At 37.8% G+C, this 27,781-nt stretch overlaps 1 protein-coding gene across 1 annotated transcript; it reads left to right on the top strand.

The window, feature by feature from the left end:
- The first annotated feature begins 556 nt into the window (after window positions 1–556).
- Window positions 557–25,491, top strand: CIBAR1 (CBY1 interacting BAR domain containing 1). Its single transcript, XM_052651806.1, has 9 exons — window positions 557–731; window positions 1,189–1,423; window positions 3,995–4,063; window positions 7,195–7,296; window positions 9,419–9,424; window positions 11,009–11,113; window positions 19,666–19,779; window positions 23,428–23,547; window positions 25,228–25,491. Exons 1-9 carry the CDS (start codon window positions 706–708, stop codon window positions 25,315–25,317), a joined length of 867 nt encoding a protein of 288 aa, XP_052507766.1. The 5' UTR covers window positions 557–705; the 3' UTR covers window positions 25,318–25,491.
- Window positions 25,492–27,781: the final 2,290 nt, after the last annotated feature.

The raw sequence follows: 27,781 nt of genomic DNA, 5'->3' as shown, positions 1-27,781 counted from the left end.
AAACTCTTAAGGCCCTTTAGGGCAGGTGGGGTGTGAGGGGCGGATTCTTATCTTTCTATTGATTATTATTCCCAGGGTGGAACATTCTCTTTTCCACAAAAGAAGTTCAGTAAACATTTGCTGAAGAAATGAACAGGGCGGAAAGCGCTGCTCCTTACAAGAGCCTACACTTTTCGGACTTTCGGCCTCCACACGGAGACGTGGACAAGCTGAGCTTAGGTTCTACGACTCACCCGAAACCCGCCCCACCGGCGTTCGGTTCATCTCCCTCCTCGTTACCGGGTGACCGGCTGTGCTCCCGGCCCAGAGTGCGGGGACAGAGGCGCCTCAGGAGAGGCAGAGGCCCGGCGCCACAAACCGTTCGCCCGCGGGGGACGCCGAAGCGGACGCGGGTGGACTCCGCCCGGCGCGTGCCCGCATTAGGGCCCTTCCGGCGCTTCCGGGCGCGGGTCGCCGGGGACGCCAGGGCGGACGCCGGGGGTCAGAGGACGCGGGTGGGCGCGCCCCGCGCGTGCCCGCATCCGGGCCCTTCCCGCGCTTCCGGACGCCGGCCGCGGGGGCGCGCGCCGCGTTGCCGTGGAAACTCCGAGGCCCTCTTGGCGGCGGCGGCGCACGGGGCGGGCTCTCGCGCCCCTTCGCACGTCCGGGCGCCGAGACCCTGTCGTTGGGTCTCAGCCCGGGGTCTCCAGCCGTGAGCGAGGCAGCATGTTGAGGCGCAGCTTGGAAAACCGGTAACGGCCGCAGGGGCCCGCAGCGGCCCAGGGTCCCCCAACCATACACACACGCGCGAGGGCTCGGGTCGGGGCGCGGAGCCTTCCTCCTTGAGCCACCGGACCGAGTTCGGGCCCTCAGATCGGGCTCCGAGCGGCGCCCGCCCCGCTCTGGGCCGACCACACTGGGCCGCGGCTGGCCCCGGCGGCGCCTCCCCAACACGGTCCCCGGGCGCCGGCCCAGCACTGCTGCTGATCCAGCGGGGCCGCTCGGGGCGCCTGCACTGCGGGATGTGCAGGCCAGGCCCGGGATGGGGGCCCGGAGGAGACGGAGGGGTTGCTTCAAGGTTTGCGCCGGCGAAGCTGCAAACTGCGCCCCCCGGGAATGTTGGCGTCATCACGTGTAACGCGAAGATGAAGTCATCTCATCTCATCAGATGAGAATGATTTGCCTTTTTTGTGTCTCCTTTCTCTCTAGGGACGCTCAGACCAGACAACTGCAAGATGCTGTCACCAATGTGGAGAAACATTTCGGAGAGCTGTGCCAGATCTTTGCTGCTTACGTGCGGAAAACAGCCCGACTGCGAGACAAAGCGGACCTCCTGGTGAACGAAATCAATGTGTATGCCTCTACCGAGACACCACATTTAAAGCAGGGCCTGAAAAACTTTGCGGACGAGTTTGCCAAACTTCAGGATTATCGACAAGCCGAGGTATGGAATGAGGTCACAGCGTCCTGTTAATGAGTGAGCCCTGAAGTGGTGGACGGAGCCGTGAAGACCGGTAATCTACCCAGCTGCAGTGGCGATCACACACTTGATAAACGTGCATTGTCATGTCGGTAGCACTGTGTGAGTCTTATTAAAGGGAAGCTTCCTGTAATTTTTACCGTTTTCAAACTAACCTCTAGGGTGTCTTGAAGTCCTGAGTTTCCCCACCTCATTTGCCAGCTTTTAGCCAAAGGGGTGGCTGTTTACAGGGGATAGTAAACATAGTACCCGAGGCAACAAAAGGAGCAATGGCTTGTGTCTTGTATGCAGGTAGGTATATTTTAAAGTAGTGTATCTGGAGATGGAAGATATTGGGAGTGGTACTGTGTATGGATAAGTAGTAACTGGACAAGAGATCTTTGTTGCTGCTTCCGTGCACTGGAAAGTTGAGCTGTGTTTCACTGAGAGGAGCGGGGGGCGGGAAGAGTGCACTGATTGCTTTTACAATCAACAGTGAAATTTTGTGAAGTTCCCCGAACTGAACTGAACCACTCCACCCAGAAAGGACAGGTGGGAAGCGATGGCGTTGTAATTGTTTAAATTGTTAAATCCCATTTACTTTTTAAAATTTTATTTACTTATTTATTTTTGTCTGCGCTGGGTCTTCATTGCTCCCTGGGTTTTCTCTAGTTGGGGCCAGGGAGGCTACTCTTCCTTGCAGCGGGCGGGCTTATTTCGGTAGCTTCTCTTGTCGCGGAGGTGGGGCTCTAGGCCCAAGAGCTTCAGTAGTTGTAGCAGGCGGCCTCAGTGGTTGCTGGCACGTGGGCTTAGTAGTTCCGCTGTGTGTGGGATCTTCCCATTCCAGGGATCGAATCCGTGTCCCCTGCATTGGCGCCTGGACACCTATCTATCCACTGTGCCACCAGGAAAGCCCAGCCCATTACTATAATACCTCGTTAGCACTTTCACGTATATTTATTTGAAGGTTCAAGACTCAGGTCGGAAGTTTTCACTTTAACTTTTAACTTGTCAGAAGTTGCCCAGTTTTTGAGCTGTATTACTTCTTTTGTGCCTTTGGTCCTTTTTAAAAGACTAAAACAGATTTCAATTATCAAAAAAAAAAAAAAAACCCTTGAAATCAAAAAGAAGATAATGATCCTTGAAGCTATAACTGCTAATGATACAGAAATTTGAGTATTAATTACTTTAGGGGAAAACGGTGGGTTCTTCTCATATGATGTTTTGTGTGTAATAAACAAACTTTCAGCTATATGTAACTGGGAACTTGACTGTTTCATAAGTAGTTTATACTCACAGATAATCCTAAAATCCTACTTTAGCCAATAAATTTCAGTGCCCCTTGCTAGAAAATCTTTAAGCTATTTATTGAATAGCAAAGTGAATTGATTTACATGTGTTCTCCTTTTTATTTCCCTTGCTTACCAAATGGTGGAGGTGCTAAAGAACAATGAACAAAAAGGTAGGCTACAAAAAGGAGAACAGAAAAAGATTTAGCTAATCTTTACACTGAATAACCAGTGTATGGATTATTTGAAATGGAATAAATAATCCTGAATATTCATGGATTTATTTTTAGGATTCCTAATATTTAAATGCTTAGTGAGAACTTGATCTCTATTTTCCTAAAATCTTTTAAAATGAAGTATTCATATACATTCTGTTTATAGAAACTAAACAAAAATCATTATAAAGTGATATATACTCACTGATTATAAAAACATGTATCAGCAAAATAAAGCTTTTTTCCTGCTACAAAAGTAATACATGTTCATTTTAAACAATTAAATATATGTCATCTTGTATTACCTATCCTGAAAAAGAAAATTTTAAGGTCCAGGAATTGTTTTTCTTATATTTATATAAATAGCTATATACCTCCCTTTTAAAAAAAAATTCATTTCTTTAGTGCCTTCCACTAGTGCTATTAGTAAAAGGAGAAATTACTCAAAATCTGATAAATATTGCAATGTTTAAGAAAACTGTTTAATTCTACATAAAAGAGAGATTGACCATATAGTTTGACAGCTCAGGAACACTGAGACCATTTATCTTGTTCTTTAAGCTTTGACAATTTACAAATGTCTTCCCAGAAAAAAAAATTACCGTTAACACAGTGGTCTCTAGACTTTTTTTCTTTTGATGATTCAGTTGTTTTAAATGTTTCCAGTATGCTATATTTTTCAGCTTTGATTTCTTTATCTAGAAGGTTGGGCTGTTACGTTTCAGATATAATGTATGTAAAATGTCCATTCAAGTGTTAAACACACTGAAAGTATAGCTGTAATAAAATTTGAGATGTCTTAAAACTTACCAAAGCTCTGATTGCTACTGCATACCTTCACAGTTTTTAATGTATTTGAGTTTAGATTCTGAGTCTTACCAATTTCCAAAGATTATATTTTTACTTATAAATGTTACTGAAATTTTAAAAATTTCAAATGTTAATCAGTATAGTGGTTATGGTCCGATAGACAGCATAGGTTTTATTTCACAATTTAAATTTTGATATGTCTATGTTTCTTTCCAGTTATATTTTATAATAATTCTCAATAGGTTGAAAGACTTGAAGCCAAAGTAGTTGAACCTTTGAAAGCTTATGGAACCATTGTAAAAATGAAGCGAGTAAGTAAATTCATTTTTTTCTATTATTATTAGGTATTCTGGCAAAACATACAAGGTTTCCAATAACTGTCCTTTTAGCGGGGGCTTCCCTTGTAGCTCAGTTGGTAAAGAATCTGCCTGCAGTGCAGGAGAACCGGGTTTGATCCCTGGGTTGGGAAGATGCCCTGGAGAAGGAAATGGCAACCCACTCCAGTATCCTTGCCTGGAAAATCTCATGGACAGAGATTTTCTGCACTGGAGGGCTGCAGTCCATGGGATCACAAAGAGTCGGGCACGACTGAGCAACTAACAATTAGTTCAGTTCAGTCGCTCAGTCATGTCCAACTCTTTGCCACCCCATGAATTGCAGCATGGCCTCACTGTCCATCACCAACTGCCGGAGTTCACTTAAAGTCATGTCCATCGAGTCGGTGATGCCATCCAGTCATCTCATCCTCTGTCGTCCCCTTCTCCTCCTGCCCCCAATCCCTCCCAGCATCAGAGTCTTTTCCAGTGAGTCAACTCTTAACATGATGTGGCCAAAGTACTGGAGTTTCAGCTTTAGCATCATTCCTTCCAAAGAACACCCAGGACTGATCTCCCTTAGAATGGACTGGTTGGATCTCCTTGCAGTCCAAGGGACTCTCAAGAGTCTTCTCCAACACCACAGTACGAAAGCATCAATTCTTCGACGCTCAGCCTTCTTCACAGTCCAACTCTAACATCCATACATGACCACAGGAAAAACCATAGCTTTGACTAAACGGGCTTTTGTTCGCAAAGTAATGTCTCTGCTTTTGAATATACTATCTAGGTTGCTCATAACTTTTCTTCCAAGGAGTAAGCGTCTTTTCATTTCATGGCTGCAATCACCATCTGCAGTGATTTTGGAGCCCAAAAAAATAAAGTCTGACACTGTTTCCACTGTTTCCCCATCTATTTCCTATGAAGTGATGGGACCAGATGCCATGATCTTCATTTTCTGAATGTTGAGCTTTAAGCCAACTTTTTCACTCTCCTCTTTCACTTTCATCAAGAGGCTTTTTAGTTCCTCTTCACTCTCTGCCATAAGGGTGGTGTCATCTGCATATCTGAGGTTATTGATATTTCTCCCGGCAATCTTGATTCCAGCTTGTGCTTCTTCCAGTCCAGCCTTTCTCATGATGTTCTCTGCATAGAAGTTAAATAAGCAGGGTGACAATATACAGCCTTGACATACTCCTTTTCCTATTTGGAACCAGTCTGTTGTTTCATGTCCAGTTCTAACTGTTGCTTCCTGACTTGCATATAGGTTTCTCAAGAGGCAGGTCAGGTGGTCTGGTATTCCCATCTCTCTCAGAATTTTCCACAGTTTATTGTGATCCACACAGGCAAAGGCTTTGGAATAGTCAATAAAACAGAAATAGATGTTTTTCTGGAACTCTCTTGCTTTTTCCATGATCCAGCAGATGTTGGCAATTTGATCTCTGGTTCCTCTGCCTTTTCTGAAACCAGCTAGAACATCTGGAAGTTTATGATTCACGTATTGCTGAAGCCTAGCTTGGAGAGTTTTGAGCATTACTTTACTAGCGTGTGAGATGAGTGCAATTGTGCGGTAGTTTGAGCATTCTTTGGCCTTGCCTCTCTTTGGGATTGGAATGAAAACTGACTTTTTCCAGTCCTGTGGCCACTGCTGAGTTTTCCAAATTTGCTGGCATATTGAGTGCAGCACTTTCACAGCATCATCTTTCAGGATTTGAAAGAGCTCAGCTGGAATTCCATCACCTCCACTAGCTTTGTTTGTAGTGACGCTTTCTAAGGCCCGCTTGACTTCACATTCCAGGATGTCTGGCTCTAGGTCAGTGATCACACCATCATGATTATCTTGGTTGTGAAGATCTTTTTTTGTACAGTTCTCCTGTGTATTCTTCTTGCCACCTCTTCTTAATATCTTCTGCTTGTTAGGTCCATACCATTTATGTCCTTTATTGACCCCATCTTTGCATGAAATGTTCCTTGGTATCTCTAATTTTCTTGAAGAGATCTCTAGTCTTTCCCATTCTGTTGTTTTCCTCTATTTCTTTGCATTGATTGCTGAGGAAGGCTTTCTTATCTCTTCTTGCTATTTTTTGGAACTCTGCATTCAGATGCTTATATCTTTCCTCTTTTCCTTTGCTTTTTGCTTCTCTTCTTTTCACAGCTATTTGTAAGGCCTCCCCAGACAGCCATTTTGCTTTTTTGCATTTCTTTTCCATGGGGATGGTCTTGATCCCTGTCTCCTGTACATTGTCACGAACCTCAGTCCATAGTTTACTTACTTAGTAAAAGGTACAGAGTAGTGTTCAGTGATTCTTATTACACTGAAGCATTATTTCTTAGAACTTTGAGAATAATGAAGTATTTTTATATACTACTATAGCATCATAGCATTATTTTGTTTATTGTGGAAACTTTAAAATATTTAATATTTATAGTCATGAAGAATATATGGACAGAAATTGTTTTACTAAATATTCTCATATATTTGTTTTAAAGCAAGCAATAACTTGCAAACTAAAAGTCAGTGCGATGAAGCTGTTTTTTAAATTCTTTTCTTGAAGTGCAACATAACGATTTGATGTTTGTATATATTGTGAAATGATTAAATAAGCCTAGTTCACATCTGTCACAATACATAGTTAAAAAAAACTTTCCTTGTGATAAGAACTTTTAAGACCTAGTTTCCTAACAACTTTCAAAATGCAGTACAGTAGTATTAATTCTAATCACCATGGTAGATATTACATTCCAAAAGTTCTGTATTTACAATCAATTTTATTGAGGTATAATTTATATGCAGTAAAATTCTCCTGTTTTAAATGTTTTGATAAATGTGTATACACATGTAACTACCACCATAATCAAAATTTTGTGTGTGTGTATATACATATATGTGTGTGTGTGTGTGTATATATATATATATATATATATAATTTTGCACTGCAATTCTGTCATTATTAAATACACACATGCACATAGTCTTACATACAAAGACACACACTGGTAATATAGTAATAATTCCAGTGATAATGATGCCTGGATCAAATAGGGAATGTTTTCGCATTCTTAAAGAAGTGTGTATTTTATTCTTAAATCAGAGATATTTATTAATCAAAAAAAATGCCTTTTTGCAGGATGATCTCAAAGCAACATTAACAGCAAGGAATCGAGAAGCTAAACAGTTAACTCAGTTAGAAAGAACACGTCAGAGAAACCCATCTGATCGACATGTTATTGTATCCTTTGAATTTTGGTCTTTAAAAAAATATTCTGTAAGGTATGCTGTAAAAAGTAAATATATATGAAAATTATGCATTTATACTTTAAATGTGCAAAGAATATGAATATAAAGTTTGAAAAGAAACACAGACATTTAAAATGCTTACTGTGGAAATTAGTTAATTTTAAAGAGAATATACAACTTAAATCAGTCCTCTTGTGTTGTTTTCCACAATAGATACTCAAAATTTAAAACACTCATACGTATAGATGTTTTATAAAGAGTACATACAAAATTCTAGGATATTTTACATTAAAAATGATTGATGACTAAATATTAATTATAAAAGTAACTTAAAGATCTGTCATTAATCCGAATATATCGATGCCTTCTCAGCCCTGCATTTGAGAAAAGGAACAAACTGTTTTTTTCCCCAGTGAAATTCCCTTCGTCTTTAAAAAACAACTACTTTGTGAAACTGCAATTATAACTTCCAGCCAAAGACCCTTAGTATATTCCAAGGTATTGAGATTCACAGCTGGACACAAGTCTTAATAGGCTTGTCTACTGTTACAAGGCTCTTCTGTTAAGAATGATTATTTCTGAAACTTAGAATGTGCCTGTTCAAAACTACACAAAAAAAAGAAAAATAGCACCTGACTAATTGTAAGCAACTGGGATAGGTACAATTGTAGAGAAAGTACTAACTTACTGTGGCGCTTTCCTGGTGGCTCAGCTGGTAAAGAATCCACCTGCAATGTGGGAGACCTGGGTTTGATCCAGGGAACCTGGATTTGACCCCTGGGTGGGGAAGATCCCCTGGAGAAGGAAAGGCTACCCACTCCAGTATTCTGGCCTGGAGAATTCCGTGGACTGTATAGTCCATGGGGTCGCAAAGAGTCAGACACGACTAAGCGACTTTCACTTCACTTTCAGCTTACCCTGCTGCCTCCTTTCCCCATGCTTTCTTATGTCTCATGATTTTGACAACCTGATACTAGAAAATAAAGGACAGTCTACATATAAATGCATCCACTATAAATATAAAAATACTCAGTCATAGCATCAGAGAATATTTACCAGGATGACCCTTAAAATTCTTCTCACTATTAAAAAGAAACACGTTAAAGTTCGGTATGTAAAATAAAGAGGTATAAGAGGCTGGGGTGAAGAAGAATCCTAGTGCACTACCTGGACCCCTCCCAAGGCCCCTGGTAGCTTCTGAAAAGTTTCCTGCAGCACAGTTTGAAAAACACCAATCTGGCTCACTCTTTTATAGGCCATTTTGCACTCAGACCAATTTCATTAAATACACTGATACCCTTATTCATAAAGCATTGTAATATTTTAATCAAAAGTATCTCCTACCAAGTTAGTATGTTATATGATTTTGAAGAATTTTCAACAAAAGGAAGGAATACAGATCTGTATCCACTTTCCTAAAAATAGCTGTGTAACTTTGGGCAAGTTTCTATGCTGGAGTGAAAGGATTTGAAACTTAAAGGAATGAAAAATAGTTGCTGGAAGGTGGTAAGAGATTAACATACAGATGTTCCAGCTGTGGCTTCTGCTTCCTACTCTTTCCTAGTTTAACCAACTCAACCTACCCTTCCAAATTTTAAAATGAAACTGTCAAAAAATGGGGAAGGAAAACACCTGTCAAAATTAAGTAGTCATGGTAAAGAATTTCATGAGTCACATGTATTGAACTGTATTAGAAAAATACTCTGAGTATTTTCATTAGTAAAAGATTAATACACATCATAACATCTAGAAAGTTTTTCAAAATAATAAATCCTGTGATAGTTATTTTAAAAAATCCGAAGCCCAGTAATAAAGTAAACTGTTTCTGATTACTGGTTATGAGTAAAAGTTTGCATGTAAAATTATGCAGGAAAACTTTACACCTTCTATAGCAAATGTACACACACAGATATATGTGAATACGTTTTAAAGCTTAGTTTCTTGAAATTGTATATCTGAATTAACCTAGTTTTAAGAGTATATAATCAATATAAGTTACAATTAATGTATAGTCTGATTGCAAAAGGATATAATTCTGTCAGAGCATATAATTTTAATTTATTGGAATAAATTGTTCTACTTTAAAGGTATTTTTCCTTTATGAAAAATTTCAGTCGCAGGTGGGTAATAAAGTGATGTGTCAAGAGATGGATCCCTGTAGTAAACCCTTTTATTTTATTTTCATTTATACATTTTCTTAAAAAAGAAAGCAAGTGTAAATGGTATAATATTATGTGTCACAAAACTTTACTTACAACTGCAGATTTTTTCTATGCAATAATTATTAAAATGATATGTGATACTTTTAAGTGTTCATAGGAAACAAAACATTATTGGAACTTAATCAGAAAATTGGGCCATGTTTTTAAAACATGTTTTATTCAACAAAAAATTTTAAATTTTTTTAGACAACTGTTGTCATTAAGGAAGAGATATTTTAAAGAGAAATACATGCCACTAGCTATATATGTGGCTGTTGAGCTCATGAAATGGCAACTAGAATAACCAGCTTTTTAATTTTAATTAATTTAGATGTAAATAGCTGGTTGCTAGTGGCTGCCATTACTGACTGTACAGTGTGAATCTAAACAGTATGAGTACTTTGAAGCGAAACATTAGACTTTTCGTGTAATTTATTAGTTATTGGTATATCTGTATATATATATTTTGTAATAAGCATTAAGTAGTAATAGTGCAATATTACTAGCTTATAAGAAGAATATTCATACTGAAATAAACATTTGTAGTGTATATTCTATGTTGTTGTTCAGTCACTCAGTCATGTCCAGCTCTCTGTGACCCCATGGACTGCAGCACACCAGGCTTCCCTGTCCTTCACTATCTACTGAAGTTTGGTTAGACTCGTGTCCATTGGGTCAGTGATGCTATCCGACCATCTCCTCCTCGGTCAAGCCCTCTCCTCTTGCCCTTAATCTTTGCCAGCATTAGAGTCTTTTCCAATCAGGCTGTTCACATCAGGTAGCGAAAGGATTGCAGTTTCAGCACCAGTCCTTCCAATGAAGATTCAGGGTTGATTTCCTTTAGGACTGACTGGTTTGATCTCCTTGCAGTCCAAGGGACTCTCAAGAGTCTTCTCTAGCACCACAGTTCGAAAGCATCAATTCTTTGGTGCTCAGCCTTCTTTACATGTATATTCTACTCTACCTGATTAGGATATTATAGCAGTAGAAACATTTCATGCATTTGGAGAACTAGAAGATTGAAAATACTTAAGTCACAGGACTTTTGGCAGGACAAAGGGTTAAAGGGGAGAGAGAGTGAGAGGAAAAGGAGAGGGTAATAAATGGCAGAGACTGGAAATATGGGAAAGCAGTAGAAAATATAGAAAATAGTTTTACAGTAAATCAAACAAGGATGATAGCAGGAAAAGAAATGGTTTGTATAAAGAAAGGGAAGGAATTTTGTTTTGAGATCATAAATCATATAATCTGATAAATTTAAAGTTTTTTATTCTGCTGTGTTTATAATATAGATCACTTTATTTTATGTGGTAATATGTATTTTTGGGTGATTTACACTGTTATGGCAAAAAGCCAGTCTTGCATTTACAAATGCATTTACAGTACTACATTTACAAAAAGCCAACACTGTATTTACAAAGGTAGCATTTACAGAAAGACTCAATAAAATGGATTCTGACGATTTTTGTTTTTTGTATCTTTGGTTGGGGAATACCTCTGTAGGCAGAAACTGAATTACAGAGAGCTACAATGGATGCTACCCGAACAACTCGTCACCTGGAGGAAACTATTGACAATTTCGAAAAGCAGAAAATAAAGGATATAAAGGTAACAGCTAAATAACTATTAAGGTTCAAAATATGTATTCTAAATTAATTTTTTATTTAAATTTATGAAAAATTTAAATTACTGATTTTCTTTAGCACATAAGTCTTTGTGAGAAAGATATAAACAAAATATATCAAATGTTATTTTCTTATGGAAACAACAGTATATAAAGGGACTACATTCCCAACCAGAGCCCAGATATTCAGATGTTATCAAAAATACTATTAACCACAGAAAAATAAAATCTATTATGTTTTTATGTATCAGGTACTACACTAGTCCAGGCACTTTACATAAATTACCTTTTAATCTTTACAGCAACCCCATAGTGTAGCATCTATGTATACTACGTACCAGTATCTATCTCATTCCTTTTAATGGTGGAATAATATTCCATTGTATGGATATTACCATGAAAGTGAGGTGATTGAGCAGAGATATAAGGCAGTATCACAGCCCACAGTTCAAAGTCTGAACTATAAGCCAATTATATATTTTAAAAACCTGTGCTTTCCATGACTATACAGCATTGTTGCAGGAAGGGGGACCCCTTTCAGGGCCTGAAACTGGGCTCTTGTCTAACACTCGGAAAAGAACTGTCTGAGAAGACACATGCTGAAGCAAGAGATTTTATTGGAAGGGGCGCCCGGGTGGAGAGCAGCAGGGTAAGGGAACCCAGGAGAACAGCTCTGTCATATGGCTTGCAGTCTCACGTTTTATGGTGATGGGATTAGTTTCCGGGTTGTCTTTTTTATTCGGACTCAGAGTCCTCCCTGGTGGTGCATGCCTTGTTCAGCCGAGATGGATGCCAGAGAGAAGGATTCTGGGAGGTGGTCGGACATGTGGTGTCTCCTTTTGTCTTTTCCTGAACTCTTCCAGTTGGTGGTGGCTTATTAGTTCCGTGTTCCTTACCAGGACCTCCTGTCATAAAACAACTCATGCTGATGGTTACTATGGTGCCTGGACAGGGTGGGCAGTTTCAGTCAGTGTGCTTCCCCTAACACTATTACTAATTGTTTGGGCTTGTAGCTTTCTAATTCCTACATTATCGAATAAATAAGAGTAGCTAACCACATAAACTTGCATCCACCGTAATTTAGTGTCACAGGAAGAATAGCCTTATTTTATTGTAACACATCAGTAGACATTCAGGTTCCTGGACTTGAGATGGTATTTTTTTTAATTGGAGGATAATTACTTTACAATGTTGTATTGGTTTCTACCATACAACAATGCAAGTCAGTCATAATTATATGTATATGCCCTCCCTCCAGAGCCTCCCTCCTAAATCCCCAAACCTAAAGACGGTCTTCAGTGACTTTTTCATCAATATTTTGGAAAGATTTGGAGGATTACTTATGACCATGTTGTGTCCTTTAAAACAAGTCATCTAAGGATGCCTTTTCACTCACTGCAATTCTCCTGGAACAGCTTTTAAAGAAAAGTATTTTTTGTTATTTTCATAACTTACTAACAAGTTATCCTTCTTTCAAAAGTTATGCACTTATCAATAAAATCAGCATTATCTGCCACTTAGTTGTACCATTCCTCTCTGCAATCAATGAAACATTTATTTGTCCTTTTATATTTTTTAATTTCCTATCATAGTTTCATAGGATTCCAGAACTTTGATTTTTTCCAATAGTCAGGCTCAAAGGTCTCTACTTTGGTCCTGAAGGTCGAAGAAAAAAAAAAGTAAGCCTGTCAGTTCAGCACTCAGAGTGTAATGTAGATGGCTGCTCAGGAAGAGCTCCGTAGGAGGCTGTCCTGAGATAACCCTTTTGCCGATATGGGGGAGCACTGGCAGGGCGTAACGTAACTGCCGGCATCCTCTCTTAAATTGAGGGAGAAGGGAAAGAAGGTTGAAATAATTAGCTTTAATCTAAAAAAGGAGATTGGAGACTTGTGAGATATGCCTGCTTCATTGCCACCTAACGGCTTCTTTACTGACCTGGGAGCCTGATTCCTCACCCTACCGCTGTTCTTCATGCCTGCACACTTCTCTTTTACATGTGGCAATCTTTGATCTTTGGGCTCACTTCCATGTTCTTCTTCTTGCATGCTGGCTAACTCTACAGGCAGTTTATAATCCCATGAGCACCACCAGTTACAAAACTGGAGCAGAGACAGTGAGTGTAGAATTCCCGACTGCAAGCTGGGATCTCCTGAAGCAGCAGGACAGGGAGTGAGGCACTGCCAGTGGAGGGTGCACGGGGGAGAAACCTGCTTCCGCGGTCTCTGCCTGCGGTCTCATGCCCCTACAAGAGGGAGGTCTTGTGACAGTCACACAAAAAAAGAAAAAACAGGAGGAAACGGAAAAAAAGGAGAGAGAATTCATATACCATACAATTCACCATACAGCTCAGCATTTTCTAATATGTTCAGGTATCTACGACCATGACCACTCAGTTTGAGAACATTCTTGTCATCTCAGAGTGAGGCCTAGTACACTTTAGCTTTTACCTCCCTGCTCCCACAGCCCCCACCCACGGCCTAAGCAGCTATCACCAATCTCATGTCTCTTTGGACTTGGCTGTTCTGAATGTACTTTCATATGAATGGAATCATAAAATACATGGTTTTCATAACTGGTTTCTTTCACTTAGCATGCTTTCAAGTTTTATCTGTGGTATAACATGTATCAATACCTATCTCATTCCTTTGTATGGTGGAATAATATTCCATTGTATGGATATTACCATATTCTACCTTTTCGCTTTCATTATTAATGATAGAAACATTCATGTACAAGTTTTTGTTGAGATATATTTTCATTTCTCTTAGACATTTTTCATTTTCGTTCAACCATATACCCTGTTGAATTGCTGGCTCATAAGGTGACTCTATCTTTAATTGTGTGAGAAACTGCCAGACTGCCAAAATGGCTATGCCAGTATATTTCCCCACCGGTATTAGATGAGGCTTCCGGTTTCTCTGCATCCTCCCCAATACTTGTTGCTCACCAAACTTTTTCCTTATAGCCATCCTAGTGAGTGTAGAATGGTATCTTACTGTGGTTTTGATTTGTATTTTCCTGCTGATGTTTATGACCATTTGTATATCTTCCTTGAGAAAAAAATGTCTATTCAGATTATTTTAATTGGATTTCTTTTTATTTCATTTTTAAGACTTTTTATATTGTGTGCAAATCTTTTATCAAATGTTTTGCAGTTATTTCCTTCCATTCTGTGAGTTCTTTTCACTATCTTGATGGTATCCCTTGAAGCACAAAGCTTTTTAATTTTGATGAAGTCCAGTTTATCTTTGGGCTTCTCTGATAGCTCAGCTGGCAAAGAATCTACCTGTAATGCAGGAGATCGTGGTTCGATTCCTGGGTCTGGAAGTTCCCCTGGAGAAGGGAAAGGCTACCCACTCCAGTATTCTTGGGCTTCCTTGGTGGCTGAGCTGGTAAAGAATCCACCTTCAATGTGGGAGACCTGTGTTCGATCCCTGGGTTGGGAAGATCCCCTGGAGAAGGGAAAGGCTACCCACTCTGTGTAGAATTCTGTGGACTGTGTCATTATCTAAGAATCCATTGCCAAATCCGAGATTATAAAGATTTATCCTGGTTTTCTTCTAACACTCTTATAGTTTTCACTATTAAGCCTTTGATCCGTTAGAGTTAATTTTTATGTATTACGTGAACTGAAAGGTAAACCCCATTCTTTTCCATCTGTCAGCGCAGTTGTTCCAGCACGATATGTTGAAGAGACTGTTTAAGTCCTCGCACTCTTGTTGAAAGTTAGTTGATGTGTTTTGTTTCTGAACTTCCATTCTCTTTTATTGAGGTATGGTGGTGGTTTAGTCACTAACATATCTGACTCTTGCGAGCCCATGGACTGTAGCCTACCAAGCTCCTCAGTCCATGAGATTTCCCAGACAAGAATAGTGGAGTAGTTTGCCATTTCCTTCTTCTTATTCCAGTACCATACTGTTTTAACAGTGCTTTGTAGTAAGTTTTAAAATCGGGATGTATAAATTCTCTATTTTGTTCCTTTTTAAGATTCTTTTGATTATTCTGAATCTGTCGTAGTTTGGTATGAATTTGGGAATCAGCTTATCAGCTTCTCCAGGTCAGCTGGGATTCTGACAGCGTGCACATGTGCGTGCATGGTCACTCAGCCATGTCCTCCTCTTTGCGACCCCATGGACTGCTGCCCGACAGACTCCCCTGTCCATGGGATTCTCTAGGCAAGAATACTGGGGTGCATAGCCACTCCCTTCTCCAAAGAACTGAACCCAGATCTCCTGCACTGCAAGCAGATACCGTCTGAGCCCCCGAAATTCTGACAGGGATTGCATCAAATCTGAGGATCAGTTTGGGTAGTACTGCCTTCTGAAGATGATCTCTTCTAATCCATGAAACATGGGCTGTTTTTCCATTTAGTTAAAGCATCCTTAATTTATTTTAATAATGTATGTTAAGCTGTTTCCTCAGTATTTCATAATTATTGATGCTACTATAAATGGAATTGTTCATTTCAGTTGTGCATTGCAAACACACAGAAATATAATAGATTTTTGTGTACTAACCTTATATCTTACAACCCTGCAGAAGTCTTTTATTAGCTGTTAGTTTTTTGCACATTCCTTTGGATTTTCTATATATAAGATCATGTCATCTGTGAAAATGTACACTTTTAATACAAACTCTATCAAAATCCCAGAATTATGAGTTCCAGGAATCAAGTCCAATCTGTTAGGATTATGAATCTCCATTCTCTGTATCTTTCCTCCTTATCTGTCAAATTGTTCCTTTTCAAAGTTAAGCCTCATTTGAGATGTTTTATGATAAAGAAGGATGCACAAATCCTACATCCAAAAGCCTTAAAAATCAGATAAAAAGGGTTACTTTACCACACCCTTATTTCTGATAAAAACAGTATTCAGGTACTGCTATGTTGATGTTAGCTTGTCTGACAAACACTTCTGTTTATGAGACAAATTCTTGGAAAGAATCACTGTTGCCACTCATATTTTGGGAGAAACAGACACAGAACATTCTTTTTTTTTTTTTTTAAGAATGTTCTTATTGTTACCTGTTTTCAGGCAGCTGTTACAGATGGAAGCAGAACTTCTGGGTGCTTAAATCTCCCTGAGGGTAGAAATGATTGACAATAGTGAACACTGCTCATAACGTATTAATTATGAGGTGGGGTTTATCAACGCGTCCATCTGAATTTTAGCAGCATTAATTAGTAAGGTAGCACAATTCTTAGTAAGTAAAAGACTTCATACAAACCTTGCAAAGTGTTTGTCTTTCTGAGAGAAGTTGCTATGAACTTAGTTAGTTGTACAGAATGTGAAAGAAAACTCACAGTTCTATTTGTTTCCCATGTAATAGGAAAAGTCATCAGTTATATGTTGTCAAGGGAATTTTCTGACCTGTGAAAAGGATCTTGATCAGGAGTCATTCCAGTGACAGATAGGGATAGCAGTTCAGTATTGATAAAGTAGCTGATGTGAACAAGAATCCGCTTCAAGATTTAGTTTTTATCAGCTTTATTTTTCTTATAAAATGACCATAAGTTTTCATAAAATTGTGGAAGAAAATATAATTCCCTACTGAGAAATAATCAGCATCTTGGTTTATATCCTTCTAGAATTTTTTTCTATGAAACATACACAAGAAATATACTAAGGAGAATGACAACAACAAATACTTCTTAAGACATTAACTGTGCCACACATTCTAAGCATTTTATGTGGATAAACTCATTTCCTCCTCATAGTGTCTTATGAAAAAGGCAATATTGTTACCCCTATACAGTTATATTTAAGTGGGACCACACTATATGTAGCATCTTTTTAAAATTTAATATGTAATGGATATATTTGTGCTAAGAAAGATCCATATTGTCCTTTTTGATATCCCCGTATAGTATTTTGCTGTACTGTATGGAGAATAGTATAGCTATATGGATATATTCATGTTTAACCATCACCTGTTGATAGACATCTAGATTATTTTTGCTATTATAGATCTCATTGCATCATTAAACATCAGCTTTTTTGCTGGTTCAGTTGTTTTGGGGGAGACAAATTACTGGAAGTAGCATTCTTGTTCAAAGAGCATACACACTTTCAATTTGGATAGCTATTTATAACTTCTGTCCACAAATCTTTTGACTAGTTTACATTTCTGCAGAACATTACACAGCACCCAGTGTAACAATGTTGAATAGTAGTATTTTTAATAGTACCCAATCTGATAGTGAAAAATCAGTATCATCTTAATTTGCAGTTAGTACTGTTGAGGAAGAGTGTTTTTTCATACATTTAATGACACTAAATTACTCTCACTTGACCTTAGCTTATGTTTTTAGTGTGTTGGCATTTTTGGTTAATTTTAAAAAAACTCTTCAGACTGAGAAGATTAACCCATTATATTAAAGAGAAGATATGTTGAAATATATTTTCCCATTTTGTTGCTTATGGTTATGTTTTTGCCACCTTACAGTCTTATTTTTGCTGCCAGATCTATTAGCCTTCTTTTTCTGCCTTAGTGTCATGTTTAGAAAGAAGTATTCATCCCCAAGATTATATAACTATTTGCTGTATTTTCTTCTAGTCTTTGTATGATTTTTTAGTATTTTAAATATTTAAATAGCTTATGCAGTTGTATTTTACATATGGTCTGAGGCAGCTATGTCTAAATTTATTATTTTCAAATGAATAGAAAGTTCCCCTGAAATCATTCAGTGAATAGCCTTTACTCTGGAGAGCTGTCATTGTACCTTTATTTGTAAAAATTATTAACAAGACTTTTAATGACTTTTTTGTTAAATATTCTGCTTTCCAGTTAAACCAGGATGGAGGTTTTAATGTTACATAAGGAACAGTTTCTCATTTATCTATCTGGCTTACTTCTTTAGCAATAAAATTAGCTAACTTGTGCTGAGCACTTACTCTAAGCCAGTAGCCATACTATACTTTTTCTTGGACTACATTTAATCCTTAAGGCAAAACCTATGATTTTGAAATTAAGGAAAAAGAACAGATAAAGTGCTGAATATTACACAGCTGATTTGTTTCAGTCTTGATTTGAACTCATGCTAAGTCCCTTCAGTCGTGTTCGACTCTGCTACCCCATGGACCTAGCTCGCCAGATTCCTGTCCATGGGATTCTTCGGACAAGAATACTGGAGTGGATTGTCGTGCCCTCCTCCGTGATCTTCCCTATCCAGGAACTGAACCTGCATCTCTTATGTCTCCTGCATCGACAGGCGAGTTCTTTACCACTAACGCCATCTGAGAACCCCTGATGTGAAGTCAGGTTCATCTTAATCCAGAGCCCCTATTTTTAACTACTGTGCTACCTGCTTTACGGAATACTTGCCAACGCGTAGAGAATTCCATTAACTCCCCCCCCCCCCAGTAAAATTGAAGCACCCACCCAAATGGCATTCTTGTCAAACAAAATAAAATTGAAAAGGGGGGAAACGAAACTCCTTGAATGCCCGTCTCTTACCATACTGACCCATTCCAGATTAGCAGATTACATGTGATCATTGAAAGGTGTATTTATTTGAGGAAAATTATTTCTAAATATGATACTATAAGATAAGCTGTATGGCTATTTTCCAGGGTGCAGGACGACTCCTATCTGGATGGTTAAGACAGGAGAGCAGAAATGAAGGAAAAGGAGTATTTGACTATTGCTTTCGAGCCTAACCCATTTCATCTATACTGCCCCTTTAAGGACAATGCTTGAGTATTTTCTATCCTATTCTTATTCTCTCCACTTCTCTACGTTAATGCTCCGATTTTATCTTGATAAGAGACAAGATGATAGAAGGATGAGATCCTATTTTATTGAAAACATATCTGGCTTACATACTTTCCCTGCCTACCAGTTCTCTCACCCCTGCTTAGATCAACGTGCACATCCTCATTCATTCTCTTTTCTCATAGCCTTCTTGACCAAAAGTTGTCATCATCTTGCTGGTAAGAGTTTACCTGCAGTGTATTTGCAAAAATTGAGTCCAGTGAGAACAGCATAGTACAATGAGCAGGAGCTATGACCTTGAATCAGACCCAAGTCTTAACATTGTAGCTATGAGCAATACTGAGCATGTCATATATTTGTAAACTGGAAAGCTCTATGCCAATGTATCCTGCTGTTTTCTGGAGTAGGAATTGTGGCTGGAGAATACAAGCAACATATAAATATGTTAGGATGGAATTCTTGCCTAAAACCATTCTTTTAAACACCAGTTGGAGTTGCTAAAAAAACAGGTTCAGAACTGAACTTCTTTAGCTAATAGTGACATTTTAGTGATGTACTGACAAACATCTTTTTTAAACGTAAATATCTAATAGAAGAACATACTTAGAAGTGGAAGTAAATAATAAGATACTAAATATTTTGTGTAATTTTAAAATTTTGCTGCAAAAGATATTTGCAGCTACTTTGATTCCAATTATCATGTGTACTTCATTTTCCCTGTTGAAAAACCTCTGTATTCAATAAAATGTCAAGACTACACTAGAGAATAACTCTACTAAATTCACGAAGCAATTTGTTTAAATTCAAATCCTTGTTTTTTCAGACTATATTTTCAGAATTTATCACTATTGAAATGTTATTTCACGGCAAAGCTTTAGAGGTCTACACTGCTGCCTACCAAAATATACAAAAGATTGATGAAGAAGAAGATTTAGAGGTAGGACTATGTCTCTCTAAGCTCAGTTCTTCCATTGATATGGAAATATTTAAAAGAAACCACCATAGTGTGGGTAAAAATGTCTTAAATTACACTTTGTGGTTTAGAAGTCATTGTATGCGGTTCCAAATAGCTGAACCTTTATGACTTTCTAGTTAACTTTTCAAATTAACCATAGTTAAGTTCGAAGAATATCTAGTAAAACATAGAAACAAAGCCATAATGTGAAATAAGGTATCATTTTGACTAATGGTGTAAGTCATTTATATGTGTTAAAAATACTATTTATTGATTTAAGCCAAAATTTGAGTGTTTATGCAACGCACAACACCGAAAGCTTCACATGCATTTTCTCACTCACTCCTGTAACTCAATTGCTGTGATCATTCATTTACAACTAAAGAAGCAGATGTAGAGGCTTTAAGTAACTTAACTTGCCCTTGACCACTTAGCTAGTAGAAGAGCAGAATCTGGCTTCAACTAGCTTTGTGAGACTTAATCTGTAACCTATGAAATGTGTAGATTTGTATATAGGTGGGTGGGGGGGAGGTGTTTCACTCAGTCATGTCTGACTCTTTGTGACCCCATGGACTGTAGCCTGCCAGGCTCCTATGTATGGGATTCTCTAGGCTTCCTTTGTATTGATAGTTAAATGCAAATATTAACTCTTAAATATTCAAGATGTACTTTGTCCATATAGCTCTACAGTAGAAGTGAGAACAGCCATGTATTCTCAAGATATAGCCAAAATTTTTTAATTATATTAGTTAATTCCATGATTTTCAAGGATCCATTTATTTTTTAAGTAAAATATCTATCGATGATGCAGTTTATACTGAACATAAAAGAAAAAGACAACACGAGAAAAAATATATATATATATCTATCGAGATCCCCCAAGGCTTCACTTCCCACTACTCCACTGGTTTCAAGAAATGTGAATTCAGTAAAACCAGACTATACAGCTTGGCCAAAATGAAGTACATGTTTTAGTATATGTTTTCCAGTGCCAAAATCTGATCTCACTTTTACCTCAGTAAAGCATACACAATCATATTTCTGTTACTATTTGTTAATAGAATGGTTTCTATTCCCTACTAAAGCTTTCTTAATTTTCACTTTTTACATCCTATTTTTTAAAAAAATAATCATCAAGCTTTTAACTGTAATTTATAAAACAGCAAATGTTTCTACAGTGATTACTTTAACCAACTACTGACCTGTGCATTTTCACTGTATTATTTTAATCCTACCATGAATTTTAATAAAAGTACTTACTGTCCTCATTTCTACGGATGAAAAAACTGAGGCACATTGAGGTTAAGGAACTTTCCAGAGGATCCCATAAGCTAGTAAAATAGCTGGAAGCCAAACAGTAGCCTGACTGCAGACACTGTTTTTATCCTATCTATGCTGCCAGAAGCATGATTCTTGGTGAGTGACGTGAACTATTTCCTGCAAGAAACACTGCATTGAGTGGCAGGTTTAAAACTGATCCCCTACTTTCCCTATAAGGTTAAAGTTCCCATTACAAGTATTTTCATTCTCCATTTTCTAACACCCTTGACTTAATGCACTTTCCTCAAGCCCCCTGGACCCAAAGATTTTCTTTCTCATTCCATAGGTCCTAGGTGTCTTCTGTCACAGCATTTCCTTTACCACTTCTCTTAACACTGTTCTTCATCAGCTAGCTAGGTAGCTTGTAGGAGAGATCCATAAACACTCAAAATCTCAGTGCTGTCTAGATGAGTTTTTGAGTATCAACTTCCCCACTTTTTCTGCTGGGGCACTATTGAGCAAGTTAATTTCTCCACACTTCATTGCTTCTCTCTATGGAGACACTTATGTACATTCGTCAACTGTTTACTGAGCATCTGTTATATGCGACACTGTTCCGAGCGCTGAGGATTCAGCACTATAGAGTTGGTCCAAGTTGTCAAAAAGCAGAAACGTATAAAAGGAGTTCAGGCATTAAAAAAAGATATGTTTCATAATATGAAGGAAAAAATAATAGATAACATACTGTTGTGTGAATGAGTGTATGTGATGGAGGATCCTAAATAGTCTGGAGAATCAAAGAATGATTTCTTAATCAGAAGTTTGAGGAATGTGTCGAATCCCTGTCTACAATTTCAGGCAGAGTACAAAGGTCCTGAGGTATAATGCATTATGGTGCTGGAACTTGTGGAAAGGAGAGGAAAGCAGTCTGGGGAAGAGCTGTGTGGGACAAGCCAAAGTAAAATTACATCAGCTACCAAGGAGAGGAAGGACCCTTTAAATACAAAGTCTCTTGGAAACGAGTAGAGAAAAGAGGCAGAGGGACAGAGAATTTCCTATTCTTAGGTAGTAGTCCTTACTACATGAGAATTGCAGATTTATTCAGATAGCAGCTAGTATTTTACATCCAGTTATATCAGAAACCATCTTAACTGATTTGTTCTTCACATTAAAAGTACTATCATATTCCCCTTCAAAAGATCACCTCTGTACATTCAGTTTAGAGCATATTCAGATCTTGACACTCATTCCTAGAAAAGATCTTGGACCATGTATTGGAAAATGCAGTATTGCCAATAAATATTCCTGTAAATATGTTCTTTTGCAATAGATTAATATTTAACTGGTTTAGACTTTTATCCCAAGGGTGGTATATTATCTTCCATTTCCCACTTTTATCTTTGCTAGAAAATCCAAAGAATATTGTTTTAACAAACATGTATTTCTTCCAAATACCAGTGACTTCAGTCATCCACTTTTGATATCATACCAGGATGGCAGGGTCCATGTCTAGCACCAAAATATAATTGGGTCTTCAGTAAAACTATTAATAACCTAATTATCAATATACCTGAATTGCCCTAAAACACAAGTCTTACCTCTTTTGTTAGGTTTCATCCCTTGATTGCTTTTATATGCTGTACTTCTTTAATGTTTAAAAAAAGCAGAAAAAAGAGCAAGCTTTTGTTTGTTGAAGTTTTGGCTAAGGGGAAAATGCACTGTGGGGAATCATAATCACACTTGCTTTAAAAAAGCAAAACGATAGCATGAAGAGTTGAGGGGAAAATGAATATGAAGAAATTCACATTTGATAGACTTGCCTGTTTTACGTTACAAAGTGGTATAAAAGATAAGGAAGCTTAAGAGTGCAGTAATAGTTGGAACTACTACTTTCAGGAAAAAGAACTGACAAGCAATGACATTCCAGATGCTACTGAGATTGGAATTTCATAGAATGGCTCCATTTACTCTTCTGTGATATACTGGGACAGCACGGTAGTGAATTTAAACTGTTGAGTTGAGGATAGGCAGAACAGAAAGAATCAAAGGTGTGACTTATTGTCTCACTGGCTTGCATGCTCTTTGAAGGTAGGAACTTTTCACGTTTCACAAGTCAAATCTCTTAAGTGACTGTTTCAGGACCCATCATCATTTTACATGGTTCAGTAGAATTTTTTAGCTTACATCTTTTCAACATAAAATATTTTTTAAATTTTTGTTTTAAATTTACAATAAATTAAATAAATAATGTCCCCGGGGCAAGGGTGGGGAAGCAGAGTTGCTTAAACAAATTCTGAACTAAAGGGAACATGACTTTATAAATTTCCAGTTTAGTATCTAATTTATAACATTTTTTTATCATTGCAACAGGTTTTCCGACATTCTCTGTATCCGCAAGATTACTCATCCCGTTTAGATATCGTAAGAGCAAATTCGAAGTCACCTCTTCAAAGATCATTGTCTGCTAAGTGTGTATCTGGAACAGGACAGGTGAGCTAGAAACCGTAATTTTAAGGAATATAAGCTACTGCCTTTTGAATTGTTCAGTATTAAAAATGTTTCCCTTAAATCATAGGATTTTGAATAACCTGCTCTTCCCCTCTTCTATATAAAATGATGTAAAACTGCACTAGGTTCTGCTCTATTATTGACATTTCTTTTATTACCTGAAAGACATGACTCTCTGAAGCAGAACATTTGGGAGCAGAGGTAGAAGGGACAGGAGACTGCTAATTTACATTTGTTCAGTGATAGAATGTGAAGATCACAGATTCTGAAATCAAACTGCCTAGGATTTGAATCCCACTAGCATGGCTTAGCAGCAGCAGCAGCATGGCTTACTGGAAATTATACCTAAAAAGGACCTTTGCTGAATGTTATCATAGATCCAGAAGCATGTATCCTTAGGTAAAGCATCAGTTTTCTCTTTTCTTCTATATCCTGAAAACCTGAGGTACCTAGTATCTAGAGTAGGAGATATCCTCTTTTTCCTCAGGGGCCACAGAGAAAATACCAGGTTATGTGAACCACGTAGTCTCTGCCCCAACCAAGAGCAGCCACAAACAATACATTAACAAATCAACATGTTGTCATAAAACTTTATTTATAGAAACAAGACAAACTGGGCTTTAGCTTGCCAACTTCTGATTTAGAAAGCTATGATCTTTTCCATATCTAGCCTTCAGAATTTAAAATTGAGCATTCAGTTGTATGTGACCTAGTATGTTCTGTTTTTATCTTCTAAGCACTTATTTACTGCTTTTAACTTACACATCTCTCCCCCTAACCAAATTATACTTTGATTATTCCAGTACTAAGTGCCTTGCACATTAATTCCATAAATCTATAGTATATAGTACATAGAGAATTTTGACTATTTAGAGCTAATAGTATCACCTAACTTAGCCAAGATCTGTGTAACACTTTAGACTACGTAATGCCAAGGTTTCTCAACCTCAGCACTGGTAACTTTGAGCCAGATGATTTGGGGCAGGGGGCGGGGGGGCAGGTGGTGAGAGGTCTTGTTCTGTACATTGTACAGATGCTGAGCAGCGTTCCCAGCCTCTACCCACAGGAGCTCAGTAATGCCCTTACGCTCCCCCAGTCGTGACAATTAGGTGTCTCCAGACATTGCAGATGTCACCTGGGAGACATAGTCACCCTCTGAAAAGTGTGAAGCAGGATGACCCAAGTGGCAACAGTCAGAAATGAAAGCCAAGTCATGAATTCAGATTCTCATTAATTTTAAATCACACTATGTTCAAAGTTTAATATTTTTGCCTAGTTGAAATATCCTTGTGTTCTGCCATCCCTTTGAGGAGTCTCATGTTTTTGTGACCTTAGAATTATTTAACTTAAAATATCTCTAATATTTATAATGTACTTTACTTTTCTCTGGAAGTATATTATCAAAGTACTGATATCCAACTGGAGTTCAAATGGCTAATTTCACACCTCTCTTCAAAAAAAAATAACATGAATGAAAAAATTTTGTGATTGTTTTCAAACCTTTAAGGACAATTCATAGTTTAGAATTTTCATTACTAAAGATTATTATTTATGGACATTTTTCTGATATTTGTTCTGTGTACCCTTATCTATCTATCAGGGCATAAAAAAAATACCAGGCATGTAAAAATATTTTTAAGTTAGTGATTTAACTTTTAACAGGTATTGACCTGTCGACTAAGAAAGGATCAGCAAACAGAAGATGATGATGAAGAGGATGAAGACTTAGATGTTACAGAAGAAGAAAATTAAATTTCTTAAGTAAATTTTGCATTTCCATTTTCATCTTAAATGACCTGGAATCCAGAATTACTAAAATTGCAAAACATAATACTGGCTTGATACGTTAAACCTCAAAATTAAATCCTATTGGAAATGTAGAAATTATTAAAGGAAATTTATGCCAACCAAAAATGGAAGTTTTAAAAAACATCAGTCATTTCAACATTTCTGTCTAGCATCATACTCTCTTTTATAGGTTCCATTGTTTTTTTAAAAACAATGTATTTCGGAAGTATTTCAAATACACTAACCTAGTTGGTTGTAGTAGGTAAATGACAAAAACAGATTTAACAATTCCACTTACTTCCTTTAGATTAAGACACCATGCTTTCAACATCAGAAAAGGGTCCTAGGTAGTCATTCTGATTAAATACAAATTTTATTCCATAAAGCTTTCATCAGAAAGACAAGTGTTCCTTTTTCTTTTTTTTTCACTTTTACTACAACCTTAAGTTTCATTCTTCAGTATATAAATTTACTTATCAACAAGAGTATTATAGTCACTCTCAAATAATAGTAATAGGGCACTATCAGTGTTTTACAACTATACGTAAGCACAAATTTTAGCTTTAAAAAGCTATTTTCAGCTTGATTCTGGTTTTAAAACCAAACCACTGTCAAACTAAAGCACTGTATATTTTTTGGTACCACAACTTTTGGAAAGCTAGAATTTGGTGGAATGTTTCCCTTAAAAAATATAGCAAATCATAAATCAGTAAAAAAATTATATATTTTATCAGCCTACCATATAATCAGTAAGAGTACACAGTCACTCTCTTTCCTGAAAATAGAAAACAATTTAATCAGAGCCTTTCTGTATTATCTGATGCTTTTATTTCTTTGGATGGAGAACTGTACTTCTCATTATTTCATAGATCCAAGTCTGGCATATAAAAAATAGGAAATTGCTATTATCTGGGATTACCACAAAAAGCAGTTATTCATAACAGAAAAATACTTTTCTAGAATGCTTTTTTGACTTTGGTTATTCATGGTCTTTTCTTAACAAAGCATTGCTTCCAGAAAATAGTCCTAAGTGATACTTAATAAAATATTCAAAACATTTTAAAACTGTAAATATCCCATGTGGTGTTAGTGGTAAAGAACCCACCTGCCAATGCAGGAGATGTAAGAGAGGTTGGTTTGATCCCTGGGTTGGGAAGATGTCCTGGAGAAGGGAATGGCAACCCACTCCAGTATTCCTGCCTGGAGAACCCCATGGACAGAGAAGCCTTAAGGGCTACAGTCCACAGCATCACAGAGTCAGACACAACTAAAGTGACTTAGCACACAGCATGCACAAATAATTCACATTCATAAAAAACTGAGGATGTCATTGCATTTTCTCAGTATTTAATCTTGGTATTGTAGCTAGGCGAAAAAAACAAGGTTGTAGTATTTCTCTTGCAGATTATGATCACAACTCATTTGAGCATCAGTTGCCCTATTTGTAAAATTAAAATAGTGCCTGATATTTAAAGCAATCAAATTATGATATAAAATGTATGCTCTGTTTAAAAAAATATTGTAAGGACAAAAGGACTATTACATGTAATACTTCAACTGTATAATTAATTTTTAGGCCAGCAATAGGTTGGCCAACCTGAAAGGGTTGCTGTTTAGTCGCTAAGTTGTGTCCAGTGTTTGTGACTCATGGACTATAGCCCACCAGGGCTCTCTGTCCATGGGATTTCCCAGGCCAAGAATACTAGAACGGATTGCCATTTCCTTCTCCAAGGAATCTGCGTGGCCCAGGGGTCAAACCCGTATCTCCTACATTCACAGGCAGGTTCTTTATCACTAAAGCCACAAGGTAAAGTCTTAAAAGGGTTATAAAGTAACTATTTCTACAATTTGTGAGCTGGGACAAAATCAAGGTTATTACATAGATACTTAGGTAACCATATTTTAAAATATAAAAACCTCTTTTTAGCTTCCTTAGAAAAAGACAGGCAACTAGTATGACTAGTTAGGCTATAGGCTTCCATTTGTCTCCAAAATAGGTATATTAGGGTTATTGGAACTATATGCTGCTGCTGCTGCCGCTAAGTCGCTGCAGTCATGTCCGACTCTGTGCGACCCCATAGACGGCAGCCCACCAGGCTCCGCCGTCCCTGGGATTCTCCAGGCAAGAACACTGGAATGGGTTGCCATTTCCTTCTCCAATGCATGAAAGTGTAAAGTGAAAGTGACGTTGCTCAGTCGTGTCCGACTCTTCGTGACCCCATGGACTGGAGCCTACCAGGCTCCTCTGTCCATGGGATTTTCCAGGCAAGAGTACTGGAGTGGGATGCCATCACCTTCTCTGATTGGAACTATATAGTTAATTCATATATAAAGATCATATAGTACCTATTACAGTTCACTAAATATTAGTTAACATTTAATGCAGAGATGGAGGTGATAGGGTCACTGCTTAGTAGGTGATACATGG

This window comes from Budorcas taxicolor, chromosome 14, assembly GCF_023091745.1.
Source record: "Budorcas taxicolor isolate Tak-1 chromosome 14, Takin1.1, whole genome shotgun sequence".
Classification (NCBI taxonomy): Eukaryota; Metazoa; Chordata; class Mammalia; order Artiodactyla; family Bovidae; genus Budorcas; species Budorcas taxicolor.
Note: the sequence above shows the minus strand (reverse complement) of the source record. Positions and strands in the feature narration are given on the sequence as shown.